At 39.1% G+C, this 17319-nt stretch overlaps 1 protein-coding gene across 1 annotated transcript in view; it reads right to left on the bottom strand.

Annotated features, from left to right (window-relative positions):
• Positions 1-4222: 4222 nt before the first annotated feature.
• The window catches only part of dnah6 (dynein, axonemal, heavy chain 6), a 43931-nt gene continuing 30834 nt past the window's right edge, over positions 4223-17319 (bottom strand). The window contains exons 61-81 of the mRNA XM_029512083.1: positions 17099-17263; positions 16748-16815; positions 16334-16514; positions 15972-16151; positions 15308-15541; positions 13096-13231; positions 12692-12828; positions 12211-12401; positions 11863-12023; positions 10674-10762; positions 9866-10012; positions 9551-9689; positions 7650-7769; positions 7413-7534; positions 6979-7108; positions 6736-6863; positions 6245-6430; positions 5529-5601; positions 5175-5326; positions 4458-4680; positions 4223-4326 (exon numbers count right to left, since the gene is read on the bottom strand). Coding sequence (XP_029367943.1) covers positions 4223-4326; positions 4458-4680; positions 5175-5326; positions 5529-5601; positions 6245-6430; positions 6736-6863; positions 6979-7108; positions 7413-7534; positions 7650-7769; positions 9551-9689; positions 9866-10012; positions 10674-10762; positions 11863-12023; positions 12211-12401; positions 12692-12828; positions 13096-13231; positions 15308-15541; positions 15972-16151; positions 16334-16514; positions 16748-16815; positions 17099-17263 — 3066 coding nt within the window. The remainder of the gene's footprint in view (positions 4327-4457; positions 4681-5174; positions 5327-5528; positions 5602-6244; positions 6431-6735; positions 6864-6978; positions 7109-7412; positions 7535-7649; positions 7770-9550; positions 9690-9865; positions 10013-10673; positions 10763-11862; positions 12024-12210; positions 12402-12691; positions 12829-13095; positions 13232-15307; positions 15542-15971; positions 16152-16333; positions 16515-16747; positions 16816-17098; positions 17264-17319) is intronic.

The following is a 17319-nucleotide window of genomic DNA, read 5'->3' as shown; positions in this document are numbered from 1 at the left end:
AAGAGAACAAAGCTGCTGTTTTTCACAGGAACCATGTTGGGTTTATTGTTTTGTTTGTTGAATGTTGACCAAAGTGGAGAGGACAGCTGTACAGTATGGAATAGTGCAGCGCCTCCATCAGTGACCTGTCCCTGAGAATATGGACACTGGAGATGGTATGACAAAATATGTGTCTTCTATATACATGTGACTTGGAAAGACAACTGACGGCAGTCACCATTATGTAAATATTCTCTGAGACAACCTGATCCTTTTCTATTGGTACTTACACTTGTTGATGTCTATTAAGAATATTTTAGACTTCCATGTGGGAAACAATGCAGTTATTGCACAAGAAGTGTTCAAGGTGTCTGAGAATGATGGAAACTGTACTGAAAAGGAGAAGCTACTTTTGCTACTTTGAGGCTGAAACTACATAAGTAGATCAAAAACTATAAAATTGTGTTGACTACTTTTGAAAAGTGAGGGCGTGACTGTTTGCTTTTCCCATCCTGTCACAGCCTTTTTACTTTTATTCACCAGTGTTGTTTTTAATTTTGGTCAACTTCGGTGTCTTTTAATTTGTGGTCTGTGCCTCTGATCGGTAAGATTCTCCTTTGAAGGATGTACACATATGCTCACTGTATGTGACCTTTTCGTGAAAAATAAAAGGAAAATAATTGCTGACATTTGATTGGCCGACTTGCAACCGTTCACGAAGAAATGCATTTGAAAATGCATTAGACAGTCAAATGGTACTGTTCCCATATCTGTCACATTTCAGTTTTAAGAAAGAGTTTAACTTTAGTGGAAACACATCTACACATCTACTGCCAAAAATTTGTGTCTTTCCTTTGTCCATGTTTGTTGACTGGTTTGCAAAATGACACAATTATTTTGAAAAAATATGCCAGAATCTGTTGATTGATGAATCTGGTCAGATTTGTGTATTGAAGTTTTTGTTATTTTATTCCTATGAGTTGCAAACAACAAGTGATGCATTTTCTCCATTTCAACAGTGTCTGAGCTGACTGTTCCTTTCTGAGGAGCAGTGTGATTAATGTATGTCCATTACTCTGTGTAACTGCACGTCTCGAGTTTATCTACAAGTTTCAGACTGCTGCGCAAAGTTGTGCTTGAAGCATCTGCACCCAGAGCAGATAGGCTGACCTGAACCCAGATATGAGAATACGTGACACACACAGTGCTCAGCCAGCAGCAGCTGAGCGATATTCCTCATTTCCCAGCAGAGATGAATGAGTGAGATAGACCAAAAGTCAAATTGGTCAAATCTAATCTCAGGCTTCACTACACACAGACAGGCAGCTGTTGGTGGCTGGACTCACACCACTCTGTGTCATCCCATGCAAACATACACATACCATCCATCTGCAGGCAGGAGAAAGGGAGGGTCCCTGCGTGCCAGCTCACCCTTGGCTGCAGAGTGTCCTGCTGCTCCTTCCATTTTTCAGGTCCAGAGATGGAATGGACCACCTGGGTTGTAAGGGAAGAGCTCAGGGTTACTTAATCTTGCGGAATAACATTTGCTCTGTTCAGTGGTGGTGCCAGGTCAGCTGGAGCAGATTTTGTCCAGTTAATGTAATGTACAGACCACACACCTGCCTCTCCTGTGAGATCTATATGGCTGTGTAGAAACCTTTCCTGCATGCACACACCCTTCTGGCCATCAGGTGGGTACTCTGAACTAGTTTGCACACTAGTGATCATTTGCGGTTTGCCTTTTTACGTCAGTAACTGAGGTGGAGGGCTTCAGGATGGCTTTTCTGTGTGGAGTTTACATGTTCTCCTGGTGTCCGCATGGGTTTCCTCCAGGTACTCCGGTCTCCTCTCACTGTCCAAAGACATCATGTTTGGGTTAACTGCTGACTCTAAACTGTCTGTAGCTCTGAGTGTGAGTGTGAGTGGTTGTTGGTCTCTGTCTGTCTCTGTGTGTTGGCCCTGTGATGGACTGGTGACCTGTCCACGGTGTCCTCCGTCCTCACCCAGTGTGAGCTGGGATTGACTCCAGTAACCACCACAACACAGTAACAGATAAGCAGCTGATGATGAATGAATGAATTTATTCCCATTCTCACCAATATCAGTACCATCTTATGTTTTTACACTAAATATTAAGTAACTTGTAAGCATAGCAAAGTAAATACTGCAAAAAAGGTAAACAGCCAGTTTGTCTTTCTAATTTCTTCATCCCCCACTTACTCCTTTAAATCTTTAAAATATTTGACAATATGGTCAAATAACCTGAAAGTCACCACTGTTAACACATAAAACATCTAAAATGATACATGCAAACTTTCTATTCAGCTCAAATGACTGTTGTCAGCATCATTAAACCACAAAGTTGCACATTGTTCCAGTGAGCGCACATGGCTGACCCACTGTCAGTCTGTGCTTCTCATCATTATAAACATGTTGATTAGTTGCCAGATCTTGTGCCCTCACTGTCATACAGCTGGTGTCATCAGCTAAGTGCAATTTGCACTTTTTTTTTTATTTTTATATCCGCTCCACTTTTTTTTATCCTTTCAAAAAAGTGAAAAACAAACAAAAACAAAAAAAAAAACAAAACTAAATATACCATTTGTCCCATCTGTTTCAGACATCAACCATGTCCTCTTCCCTCTGACTTAATCCACTGGGATGGAACTATGTGTGGTGTGTGTGTCTGATGATAAAAGATTGTTAATCTGGTTTCAGAGTGACTGGAGCATATAATCTCATTTACTCCATCAGCCCCCCTTCATTAGGACTGCTATCTACTAACCGTACAGCACTTTCATAGTTATTCATAGTGCATAATCTTGGCCCATAAAAGGATTGGTTGGGAAAGGAGGTTAATAAAAGGGGTTAGGATGTCAGTTGACGCTGCTGTTTATGACACAAGAGCTGCAGAAAATCATGCATGTGTGAAGTGCAGTCATTGTGTATGCACTAGTTGGAGCAAATTGCACAATATTATGAGTGAAACAAATGGAACTGGATAGCTGCTGCTTTTCCCAATGAAAGAAACATTTTAGTGCATAAACGAAATAAAACAGTTTTTATTTTCCACAACGACCTCTTTGAAGAGCAGATTAATACTTCACCTTTGCACCAGTGCACCCTGATGAAGGGTACTTGAAAGTCTCAACAAAGCTCGTCCAGTCATCACCATTTACAGCTTTAGCATAGCAGCAAAGGCATGTGGGCTTTCCACAGCTCCAAAACCTGCAGAAAAATATCTAAGTTAATACTCTGCACACATGATGGGACCGGTAAGAGGAAGATGGCAGACACTGAACATAAAAATAGAAGTGCCTGAAGACCAAAAAGACTGTTAAAATGTTACAGAACTTGAGGTAGAACTCCATAAGCAACATGGCTTACCTGAACATAAAGACTGGAAACAGCTTGTTTCTGTCCATAGTTACCAAAACCACCCTGACAGCACCAGGCCAGAAACAGCATGGCCTCATGTTAGTAGCTAGTTGGATTTCACTGATGTAAATGTTTTCATCCATTAATACGTTTAATTTTTTTCCTGCGCAGCTTATCCCCAGGTTGATGATTAATATCATATAATTAGGCTATTATCATTTGCAAATAAGGTGTGGAGAAGGCAGGGAATAGTGAATAGAGAGAGAGCTTCCTGACCCACTACTGTAGTGGGTGCATTTAAAATGTTTGAAGAGCCATATTTTACATGTTTGCACTGCATGCCCTTAGGAACACAAAAAGGCTGCTGATGTGCGTGGGGGCTGTAGTGGAAACATTCCATAATTTGATGATCATCGCTCCTTGTCTCGACTCAGCTGTCCTTGCTCGCTTTTTTTTGTCTATGTGTCTGTCTACACAGAATATCTCTGCTATGTCTCCTCTGCAGTCCATCCAGCCGTCTTGTCTCATTCTTAGGCTCCTTGCCGGCTGTATATTTCAGTAATAATATCCATCCAATGATTTACAGCATAGTGAGTGGTGCTCTCCAGTATGGTACCTTGTATATGGTGTTTACGCTGTCGAGGCAGAATGTGTCATCTTCAGAGATCTGGATGTACTGTGCTGCTCTCATCAACTGTCAGCACGGTAAGACTGTTGCTGCATCTAACTGTTACAAGAGTTTTCCCAGGAAGCAGACAGATCAGCAGCTGGAAACTCAAAGATGTTTATTACAGTGCATGTAAACCGAGTACAATTTCAGCAAACCAAGGTGGTGCATAGAGTTTCTTTGTCATAAAATAAAAGCTTAATCATCCAACTGGCACAAGAGAGCAGAGCCTTTTGATATCCAATAGTCGCTGGGTCGGTTGGAGGGAAGCATTACTGTCACAACAAAATTAGTTGAGTGACCTGTGGGAAGAAGGAAATGAAAGGTCAGGTGGAATCTCCATGAAAATAATATTATAAAAATAAGTTTTAATACCAAGAACAACTGTTGAGGTATGTTTCCATGCCATACCATTTCCAGATCCAGTACATACCGGTGGTAGACAGAGTCCCGGCTCGGGCTGAAGTCTTGTAAAGAGGAGCATGGTAGAGGTCAGGCTCTGGCACATAGTTCTGCTGTGGCTCAAAGTGCACCACCGGCAGCATGGTATTCATCACTCGAGGCAATGAATCCTCAATCACCATGTTCTCATCGTCCCAGCGACTGGCATCCATGAACATACCGTGAACAAGCACACCATCCTGCAGCTCTGGTAACTGTAGTACCCAAAAGTGAGATGAGACAGTGATGAAGAGATATATAAAGTAATTAGTCTTCATTTGTTTTCATACTAAGTTACGTAGCAGTGGTGCTTAATATCCTTTCACACTCATGATTGTTCTCGGCTTGTCATTGCTCCTGGGTTATCGACAAAAACCCGAACATTTTCTTTGCCTTGGCAGAATTATACATTTTCCTAAGTTTTAGGGATTCAATTTTCATTAGTCAAATAACTCATGATATTCCCATTAAACTCTCAGCAAGAAAGCATGCACCTAGTTTCCAAAATGTCAAACTTCTTCATTAAATATAACTTGTAGTTCTATTAAGACGGAGAAGAAATCTGGAGACAATTTTAAATACTGTGAAGCGAAAACCACCTATAATAACTGACTTCTACCAACCACATACTCTATTTCGGTGTCTTTATGTTAACCTCTGCCGTTAATCACAGCAATATTGATGACTATGTCATTAGAACAACAGGCACCTCATCATCCATGTCCGGCTCAGCGGTACTGGGGAGAGCTTGCAGAGCCTCACAGAATGTGAGCTGGTCCCTGTACATTGGCATCACGTTGAAGTGGAAGTTGAGCTCATCAATGGGCAAATTGTAATGCCTTGCATGATTCTGCAGCACCCCTACAGGCCAGAGACACATGTCATAATGTCCTTGCAACACTAACCCTAACTAAATAGCTTAATAGCACATTTAGTAGCTAATCCTATAATTTTCATATATTCTTGAAAGAATGTTCAAAGTACAATCATGGCATTAAAACACTGACCTGTTGCTATTGTTCAATAAAAACATGCAAAATATTTTGGTGCTACAGTGTTATACCAGTTAGAAACCCCTGAGGAAAGAAGAATCCTGAGATCCAGAAAGATTTGGGTTGACCATGTGTGATCCAAGTCTAGTAAGAGAGGAGTTGAGAGAAAAAAAGAGAGGCAGAGATGTAAATACCTTTTCCTGTCTTGAAATAGCTGAGTTTTTTTAATGGTTGTGTTCAGTGTTAAACAAGTCATGGTGCATTACATCTGTCCTGTTACTTATGGGACCTGAAAGTGACTCAGTGACTCGACTTGTACTTCAGAGTGAGACAGATTCTCTCTCCTGAGGAAGTGAACATGTGCAGTCTGACTCAGCGGCTACCCATCATCACTTTGTGAACTAATGCAACTCTCCCCTGTTTGTCCGTTTTGTGTGTGTGGGAGTGAATTTTAGTGATTTTACAACACGCATGTTCAAACCAGTGTTACGGAAGAACAACTTAAGTCAGGGGAGATGAACCAAATGTTGGAAGAGGGTGTATGTGGAAATGAGAGGGCTGGGGTGGTGGGGTCTGTGCCTCAGGGAACAACACAACAGTAATAATAGTGGTTTTCATTTTAATGAGATAACACAAAAATTTGATTTTCTCTCCCATGGTTTTCTAATTTCATAACATTTGTTAGAGTTATCTCTATAAATTACTTATTCACTTTCAGAACCCTGTGGCTACTACTCACAGTAGACAAGTCAATAACTGACAGACACACGTGTTGGTGTGTGAATACCTGGATAAAGGAGGTCCTGAGGACTAGGTCCCTGACCCAGGATGCCAGGCTTTTGAGAGAAGGATAGGCAGCATTTGCCCAGTAGTTTGGGACCTGGTTGTTCAAGAAGCTTGTGTAGATGCGGTCCATCTCTTCTGACATCACCACTAGACCTGCTAGGGCTTTCTGTAAAGTGATGAGGGACATCTACAAAACACAAAGAGAATCGCACTTAAGAGTAAAGTATTAAAATCATATATTATATATATATATATATATATATATATATATATATATATATATATAAAGTAAAAGTAGACATTTTTGATTAGCTATTTTTTTCTTCTTAATCTTAATATAAGCAGCTTTACAAATGTATAAAGATGTTTTTTGGCATCTACTCTTACGAGAGCAACTGTAGTTTAAGATAATTTCCTCCCAGGGATCCATTTGGTTTTTGGATTTTGATTTGATTTTTATTCAATTTAAACATATGGCTTTGTGAATGTTACCCTGAGCACTTGCAGCAGTTTGTTGAAACGATCTGTTTCCTGTCCCAACACAGTCGTGAGGGAGTTAAGGCGGCCATTTTCATCTCGTTCAAACAGAGCTTCCACTGCGTCACTCATGTCCAGATGCTCTGCACACAGAACGACACAATGAACATAGAAAACAAACTGTCAGGTGTTGATTTTATGAGGAAATATATTTTAAACATTGATCATGTGTATGTGGGTATGTATCTGTCTTTGTACCAGGTAGTCTGGCTAGTATAGAATCAGCCAGCTCGCAGACTATCTCATCACTACTTTTAGCTCCATGTTGGGCTGAGGAGCGAGGATTGACATCCAGTATAGTGTTGATTAGATTTATGGTTTCTTGGCGCTGTGGGGCGACACAAAAACAAACACAGATGCACACAGTAAAATCCTTGTTTAATTTGCTATTGCACTCTCATGAATTAGAAACATTTTTAAAATGGCAATTAACTGTATAAGCAGTTCTATGCTCAGTCATTAATGACTCATAAACAATGTAAATTTGTAGTCTAAATGTGATAATCAGCATGTCACCTCTGCAAAAACACAAAGACGTCTGTTAGTTTTGAAGATCTGCTTAAATGATTCTAGAGTGTGGTTTTTTTACACTATTAATACACTTCTATGATGAATTCAGTATTGTTTCTCACTTGGAAGGCCAGGTTGGCATTCTCATGCATACCAAAGACCTCAGGATCATCAGTGATTGGAAGACTCTCAATGTACTTCTTATATTGATCCAGTTCGTCTGTGTCTGGTGCATAGTAGATACCTTTATACACACAAGAATCCGCATAAAATATATATAAAGTTAGGATGTGGATTTGGTATTTGAGCTTGCTAAACAACCAGATTCTGGAAAAATAGAGTTTGGGATTGAAAAACACCTGAAGATGAGTAGATGTAGCCATATTCCAGAGTTTTTGGGGAAAAAAAGCCTTTGAGGATTGTCCTGAGGCAGCGCTGATCCCACACGTCCGTCACTCTGCCTCCATATGTGATCTCACCTGGGGAGACAGACACAAAGACCACATAATGTTTACTGTCTATCTTTTCAGGGATGTTGTCATTTTAATGGTCATTGTTTTGTTCCAGTTTGAGTTCAGCCAGTGGTGCAAATTAAAGTATTTTAAAAAGTACATTTAGAATCATCATTTACATCGACTCACGCTCTAGCTGTTGTTATCCAAAGCAACTCAGAAGTGGGGGACAAAAGTAAAACCTAAGCGCAGTAGTAGATTTTGAAGTCTAAAGAACTTAATCTGTTCAATATGGTTAAGTGCAAGAAGAGCATGCAAAGAAGTTCACTAAATCGCCTTTGGAGGGGAGCTGCTCTCAAAAGATATTCTTGACGCTTGAGAGGGACGTACCTGGTCTGACAGTATTTTACAAAGGTGATAAAACATGCATGATAGAGCGAAGATTTTGAGTAAAACGTTTACTCTTTTCAATTACGTAACATTTAACAATCCAAAAATTAAAATCCCCACTCTCTGTAAATATCCATAGTTATTTGAGTTATTTGACAAGGGGAGGGAATAATCTGACTCATTTCTACTGAAGCTCTTAATAAGCTTTAGGCGTGGCAAAGCTAGCAGAGCCATTTCTTCACACCAGAAGAGAGACTGCTCCTTCTTAAAGAAGAAAGGCAAGAAAGGCAATATCATGCTTGGTTTGAGCCCAAATTCTATCCCTCAAAGAGCATGTGTAGCTTTGGCTCACAAGGGCTGTTCGAATTAAGGATTAAACTAATAACACAGAAGTGTGATAACAATGAGAGACATCAATTGGATGTGGTCTGCTCCACTGAGACTGAATGCAGCACATTATTATTTGGAGGTGTAATTGAAAACCAGATTAGGGAAACAAATGAACTTTAGAGATGTGATGAGCTTTCTTCATGAAAGCGATCCTCTCTCTTCTTCGTAATAACTTTGAAGATGTCTCTTGAAAATTCAAGATGATATATACGAAGAATACGAATGATGACTACATTCTTGAAGGGATTTTAGTTTCGTGTTCAAAAATGCCTTTTTGTTGCAACTACTCATGAAAATTAAACAAAATTAACAATGGATGAAACTAATGAAATGATTACATTTCATTGACACACAGTTATAATATTACCTCTGTTGAAAAAGTTTAAGCTAACTACACCACTGACAGTTTATTTGAACATTTTGTAGGAGGGTTGGACACCTCCATGTACAATAACAAAAGCTGTGATTTGTCAAACTCTTTAATATTATGTGCCTGCAGTATCTTTTGGTAACATCTGTTCTTCTCTTTTAATTTCCATAAACATGCAGTCAAGAGGAAGAGAGCAGTGTTATGTTGTTGAGTGAAGAGTTCACCGCGCAGGATCGCAGCTGCAAGACAGTCCAGAATTGTACATGGTTTTTTTTTAAACAGGCACATATTCATTTCATTTGAAGCTGAAAAAGTCTCTGTGGTTGAGAAACAACAATGAGCTGTCTGTGCTGGACAAGGGCAATGCAACAAACAATGGTGTTAAAAAGACAACATTTACAATTCCTATCTATTCAAAATAAGACAATCAGAATATTGAAGGAATGCTTATGTTTTTGCATTACATACATTCAATGGTCACAATTAAACTGACCAATGGGCATAAAAAGTTACTTTATCAGTTTTTATTTTATCATTCAGACATACAGATGACTCTCAGTGTGACTGCTGATGTTACTGCGTTAATGAGCACATACGTGGTAATTATATTAGATAAACCTGGACACACTAACACACAGTTTTTTGCAAGCTTCCCTACCAGTGATGTAAATGAGAGCATCCCAAGGGATGGTGCCGTCTTTGCAGTAGAGGTCGAGGTTGAGCAGAGCGCACTCCCTGTCACTGTCGTTAAACTCATAGTGGATGTTCCAGCCTAGAGGGCCAAACTTCTTCCTCTCCTAACACACAGAGGGGACACACAAAGAATGACAAGCAGAGTGATGATGCAAAGACAAACAGCAGAAGCAGCAGGCAACAAGGAAAGTAATAATAACAATAATAAATATATATATATATATTATAAAGGCACACAATATGTAATGATCAAATATGTTTAAGGTCCTGTGTGTGTAACCTGGATGATTGCATGGAAAAAGCTGATTCCAAAGACAATTTTCCTCCACTGGCGTCCCAAAATGTGGTCTTCAAAGAAAATGCTAGAGATCTCTGTGAAGGCCCGCCGCACGTTGGCTCGTAGTCCTTTGGGAGGCTCATTGGTCACCTGAGGATTACAGAACAAAGACACACAGGACTTGAAAGTATTGAAAAGAGCAAGCCTAAATTCTTTGCTACTGAAACACTGACATTGTGCCATTTAGGAGAAAGTAGCAGCGTTACCTTTTGTTTAACTAATTACATAACATGCAAAATATCACATATAGTACCAATAAACGGAATGAAAATTACATTCATTCTGCCTTTCTACTTACATTTCACGATCGCTCTCATGTATCCAAACATTGTTTAGTTATTCATGTGCTTTCTTTTATCCACTGTCTCTAGAACACATACCTCCTCTGGAATTAAATATTAACAGTCTCTGTACGGATGCAATATGTGCACTGTCAAGTTCCCATACGGTGTAAGAAGTTATTCTCTTGATGAATAATTAGAATAGTTGCTCTCAGAGCATGTATGTCCGTAATCTTTCTGAAGAATAATGATGACAAAGCTGCATTCAGAAGTAGACTAAACTGCTCAGTGGAGAAAAGACAGAGTTGTTCAACAATCAGCAATATCTCATTGAAAGTGGATGCAGCAGACTTCTCTTTATTGGGAACATTAATCCTGAAGCACAATTGGTGATCTTAGAACTAAATGGACTGAAGTAAGATTTTCAAGCAACAGGGCAACGAGGGGATAAACGTAGTGTGTGTGGTTACCTTGACAGAGTTCTGAAGCACTGTAACAGGAAATACTTTTGTTGGCATGGAACTAAGAAACAAACGGAAGTTCTCATGGATTGATGTATCTGCATGGGAAAAGATAGGAATATGTTCAACGTCAAGAACTTCATGGTTGTCGCTCTCAAAATCACACATCATTGCTTATTTCTGCAAAATAATATTTGAAAAACTATTAAAAGAATTTTTGTGCCTTCAGAGGCTAAATTATGTTGTTATGGACATGCTGCAAAGTATTGGTTATATACGCATTTGATGTCTGCAATAAAGTGAGCTCTCAACCACCACACATTAGAGCTGTACAGAGCAAGTGATAGATTTAAAAAATCATTGCTTCCCTATGTAACAACGGGACGGCAGACAAGTATGTAACCTGTCAAGTATGTAACTGAACTGGAATCTCTTCTTCTGTACTCACAGTTTATGATACTACTATTTTATATCCTTAGTAAATTTCAGCCCCAGTGTTTTCCTCATTGGAGCCCTGAACACTGGGAGTTGTGTCTGGTCCACCCGCAGGGGTGTGATCCTGTGGGCTGTTACACTTCTCGGTGTGGATGGCTCCCTAAGATAGCGTTTCTTCATCTGGTTCATACTGTACTTACCTACTTACTGTGTGACTATGTATGTTATATGTTGTATGTTTTACTTTTTTGTGTTCTTTCTGCTCTTTCTTTCTTTCTTTTTTTACCTGTGAAGAACTTTGTGTTGCTAACTTGCATGAAATGTGCTATACAAATAAAACTTGATTTGATTTACTGTAATGTCTGGAAAGCATATCATGTAGAGTCGAGCACAATGACATGATTTCAGACAGTAATCGTCTGAAATTTAAGCTCAAATGTAGTGATTAATCAAATAATCAAATCAGTCCAAATATGACGTTAAATGTGAAAAAACATGACGATAAAGCCTTTGGTATAGTTAAATGCAGTCTGTACTATAGAAAAGTCACTAACATATACAATAACACCATCAACTTCCTACTGATTCTATATCAGGTAATGTTACTGATAACCAAACCAATGCTGTGACAATGCATTCCAGATGCAGCCTGATTGAGCAGCTGTAGTGTGATAGTTCATGATTTGATGAATGCTAGACATGCAAGACATAAAGAAATAAGCTTTTATTTTGAAGGAAAACAGAAGGGACTATATTCCCTTACCTGGTTCAGTGAAGGTCTTGATGAGCTCTTCCATGGCTAACATCCAAGAGACTGCCAGATGGCAGTTCTGCAGAAAGACCCAGTTTCCACTCTTCAGTGCTGCATGGATCATCTTCTCGGCTATAGGCCCCTGGCCTTGACCCAGTGAGATAGATTCAACTCTGAGAGACATCATGTGGTATTGTAATTAGTACAACTCCATATTTATGTTTGGAAGGCAAAGCTGGAGGGATTTTAATTAAGATTTTAATTGTATCTTAGCTCATGGTTAGAAAATTACAACTGCAACTGACAAAATCCCTTACAAGTCAGTGGTCTTATGTGTTTTTTTTGTGTGTTTTTTTTTACCTATCAAGACATCCTCTCTCTTTAGCAAAACGCTGGAAGGCACCCATAGGGTCAGATCCTGTGCTGAGAATGAAAATCAGTGGGGTGGTGGTGGACATGTTGTTGTACAGGTTAGTCAGGTCAATAGGAGGGTTTTCCACAAACTGCTTCCCGAGGCTGACAATGACAAACTCTGTTGCTGCAAAGACTACCTGCAAGGAAAGGAAGGTGAGTGTTACAAAGAAAAATGGTAAAGAGACAGCAAAAAAGTAAAAATGTGGGAGTGGAAGGCATAATTTTCTAAAATAAAGGAGCTTAAACACCTGGTTTTCTATGAAGGAGAAAGGAAAGAAAAATGTTTTGGCAGAGTGCTGATGAGGGCTTGTTGGATAAAAAAAAGTGACACTGACATTTCTTCTGAAATTCTTATTATGAACCTGTAAATCTGAAAAACTATATCTAAAACCTTCCTGAGTAATGCAGAGAATTCATGTAGGTTCACCTTCTCCTCCATGAAGCTCTTGATAAGGATAAGCTTTTGGAAGGACCCCAGCCTCTCATTCCAGTTGCTACCCTTATTCCCCTCTTTGAATTCATAGTCTTCCCAGTTCTCTGGATTAATGGATGCTTGGAAACATCCTACAATGAGGCAAGAAAGATCACTATCATTATCACACAAATCTCTGAATCAATATGATTTTTTAAAAAATTTAGTCACAGCGTACATGTAAAATTGTCAACTTTGCGGAAATGGTTCAAGAATGTTTAGAATTGCAAAACCTTACAGTGGAAAATTAGGTTGGGCACCTCAATCAAACATTCTAGATTTTATATAGACCAGGACAACATCCACTTAATATACAGAATCTTCCTAGATCAGATAGGACACCCATGGGGTTGGATTACCCAGCTTAATGTGAATATTAGTTCTGGTGATTTGTTTGGAGATGTCCTTGAAGCAGGGCAATGTGTCCTCCAGCTGACAACATGTCTGCCAGTGAAAATCACTTAGCCATGGCACATCTGGTCGCTCTGCATAGTCCTGGTAGGGAAATACAAGGAATCATTACAACAATAAAGGGAGGAGATGGGGAAAAAATATGGAGGACAAACCCAGAGTAGTGAGGCACTAAAAAATAAACAATTCTGTCAAAAAAAATATGTAAAAAGCACATGATTCAAAACGTCCAAGGAAAGTAAACATTCAAAATTGTATGGTGCCTTGGAAACACAAAGAGAAATTTGAATTGGTAAAAAGCGCTCAAAATGAATAAGAGATGTATAAATGATGGATGCACAGCATTGAAGATGCAAAGGAAAGGACACAGGTGAAGGAGAAGAAAGGATAGTATTAGCATGAGGATCACAACAGCTGACAATGCAGCACCTCCAGCCTAACTCAGGACATCTAAGATACAAGAGAGCCGAATGGTGAGTAAAAACAGGAATATGCTCTTAGTGATTGGAGGATCAGATTTTTTCAGTGACTCATGTCTTTTAATCTTGTTCAGTAAAATGAGCAAGATTATATAGTGACCTATAGTAGGTCAGCTTGCACTTTTTTGCGGGTGACATAATGTTCGCACACGTTTTTATACCAGCCAACCTTTAGTAGATCAGGCCCATAGACAGGAAGCTTTTGCAATATATGCAAAGTTGGAATATTCTGAGGTCAGTGGCTTTGTATAGCCTCAATTAGCCTCTCTGGAGGTGTGTAGAAGGACTTATGTCAGTGTGATGTACTAGGTATTGGTGGCTCAAGGTCTGTTTGTGTGCTACATGAAGGTTGTATGGACAGCTGACAAACAGAGATATTCTCCATTTCTTATCTCTCATTCACAGAAATATTTATTTTGTGAACCTCTGCCCAGAAAGACTACTCTGTTGAGTTTCCATCAGCGTCAGTAGATTCTGAGTAATAAGCTGGCTGAGACAGAGAGAGTCACGACTGTCACTTTGTGACAATAGACTTTTATATCGACTCAATCCCTATGTGAGATTGGGAAAGAATGAAAATATTGCCTACAGGCCAAGTTGGGAGGAATTTGGGAGGGCTAAATAAAACAGCATTTTTTTATCTGTAGTTACAAGGATCCTGTCAGTAAACTGTAACAAATTTCCCTATTTTCTTATAAATATTAGAATATCTGGGAGCCAAAAAATTTTTACATTTAGAACTCATGACACAGTTAAAACTGTCCCATTATCTCCTTACTCCCACAGGCAATTAATCCTTATGCCTTATTATGGTCAAATCGTCTTCCTAACAAATGGGTGCTCTTGTATATTCGAATAGCCCTCCGAATATAGAGTAGTTGAACAGATGTAATTCAGCTATTAACTCAATGACACCAAATATTTTTCTGTATGTTTTTTTTTTTTTTTTTTTTTTTTTTTTTTAATCTTGCTTGGTCTGAATGCAGTGAGGCTGTTAAGCTATAAACAATCTCTGATTTCACTTTACGAGCTAGCAACAAAGTACTGCAGTTATTTTTCCATTTCTATTTAACCAAGCTGGTTTAAGTTGTGTGCTTTGAAAAATAACTATACTAAAGTTAAAGATGAATCATATCTTTTTTCCCCCTGATAAATCAAAGAAAGACTGTGACTGATGACATCCATTTACAGTAGCATACACTGTGATGAACAGACTATTGAATTTTGTTTATGTATTTTGCTCCACAGTCAATTTAAGTCAATTTGAAAAAATAGGCACAAATGTGACTTTATGCTAAGTTCCCCTGAGACAAGGGATGTATATGACACCACACACCACCTTTGACAATTTTTTGTAAATTTTTGCCAGCTGATGTTTTCATTGTTTATAAACATGCGTGATGAATTCATTTTGACCCTAGCAACAAAAAAATGGACATCTGAAGAGGCTGACAATCAGAATCTTTTCCATGAACACTAATGAGTTGAGTAAGTAATCTCATTCATTCATCTTCAACCGCTTAAGCTGTTTCTGGATCGTGGGGGGTTCTAGGGCCAATCCCAGCTCACATTGGGCGAGGGCGGGGTACACCCTGGACAGGTCACCAGTCCATCACAGGATATGTAATCTGACAACAGTAAGTTATTCACCTGAATTTACTTACTGGGTTTCATGCCTCACCTTTTCCAAAGAAGCAGCTCCTCTTAGAAAATACTGCCATTCCACATCAGAAATTTCACCACGCTGCCTCATGATCTCCACACACAAAATGAAACTGTAGATGAGTTTGTGCTGTTCGAAGAGGCCCCGGGACACATTGATGTAGGAGTTGAGCAAGATCTGGTCCAGCAGGATCTGGAGACGTTCTTCTAGGACACTGCTTTTCTCTGACGTTTCAATGGTGGAGTTAAATACCTAGGAATGGAGGGAGAAAAGCACAGTAATGGAGGGGGGAAGAAAAAGTATATTACATGGATGCTTGATGCCTTTTCATTTTCACAATGATGTTTGCCAGTTACAACCTGTTGCAGGGTGCAGGATTTGAAGTCTCTCCTCTCCTCTTACATATTAACAGCTTTGAATGATGGTCATTTAAGTGTTTTTGAATAACATTACGATGCCACAGCAAATTTAACCTTCAGCCATTTGAACATAATAGGCTATTATTTTATCCCATTAGACATTTTTACCAGATTGTGTCACAATTAATGCGTGAAAGCCTGGATTTATGTCACAGAAACTTAAAATATAGTTCCTCCACCACCGCTTTAGTCAGCAAGATGGAATAAAAACTCAAGATAGAGATTTGTCTGTGCATTGTTAAACAAAACCTGATTGCTCACACCTGTTTGAAGTACTTGAGGGAGTACTGGTACATCGGATCAATCTCAGATAGGCTGGCGATGACAAAGTACAAGACAGAGCCCCGAGTGGCCACGGGCCGGTAGCATTCCCTTGCAGAGTTGATCATTAGCTCAGTAGCCTCTGCCTCTTCCAGACGGTGCTTTATGGCTTCAGATGTCACCTGAAGTAACAGAGAGGAAAATACCAGAAAGAGAAAAAGCACAGCCATTTAGGAGAGTTAATAAAAATTCCCGACAGAGGAAATTATATGTATACTAAATGATAATGTCACATTATTTCAAATCAATTTCCTTAACAATGAAATAAATTTCAATATTTTCTTTTTCCTTGTCCCATATTTACCTTTGATTCCTGGAGGGTTTGAACAAGCTCTTCATTATCTAGTATATTTCCCTCAGAGGTAAAGAGAAGCCTAAGGATGCGATCTTCGAGGTCTTTCAGCTGATTGCGGTCAGCGTTGATGCGCACAATCAGCTCATTCCTTTGTTCCTCAAGATGTGGACTCTCCAGACGTACCACATCACTTAGGAAGAAGAGGAGTAGGAAGATTGCAGGAGAAATTAATGCAACAGAAAGAAATGTTATCAATATAATACAAAGAAATGTATTATATTAAATGTTGCATGATAAAAAGTGTGACTTTGGTCTCAACGTGCAGGTGCAAATCATCTCACTGAACTATACAGTTTAACATAGAGTTGTTTGTAAAAGTGAATCACAAAGTATCTGTTTTCTAATTGTGTTTATTGTATTTACCCGAGTAGTTGGTCCTCTAAACCAGACTTGGTCACAGTGAAATTGATGATTGTAACTTTGATGCACACCTGGCAGAGAATAGAGACCCAGACACATTGAATAACAGCAAGTGAAACTGTAAAAGATGCATAGAATACATTGGAACTTATATCCTTTGTGTATTAGATATCCAAATGCCTTTTCAGATAACTGTCAAATACTTATTGTAAGTGGGTTTTACTTTAAATGCAAAAACCAAAGTTTTAGGGGGTTGTTGCTCTCCTGGGTGTGCATAAAAGGGTATACATTTTTAATATCTGATGATATTGTGCCTCTGATGCACAATTCTTTATGCCGAATGTGTGTGCTTACCTCTGGCAGGTAGTGGGGGTTAGCCATCTTAGTCGTCATATACAGCCTGAAGTTTTTGTCATAGTCAATATCTGAGTCTCCGAGTCGGATCAATGTCCGTCCACCAGACATAAATGTCTGCTTTAAAAGGATGGGCTCCAACGCTGGATCTAGGGTCTCCTTCAACTATTCATACATAGTGCAGGATTATACAAGCAAACGCATCCAACATGAAGCAATAA

This window comes from Echeneis naucrates, chromosome 1 (assembly GCF_900963305.1).
Source record: "Echeneis naucrates chromosome 1, fEcheNa1.1, whole genome shotgun sequence".
NCBI lineage: Eukaryota > Metazoa > Chordata > Actinopteri > Carangiformes > Echeneidae > Echeneis > Echeneis naucrates.
Note: the sequence above shows the minus strand (reverse complement) of the source record. Positions and strands in the feature narration are given on the sequence as shown.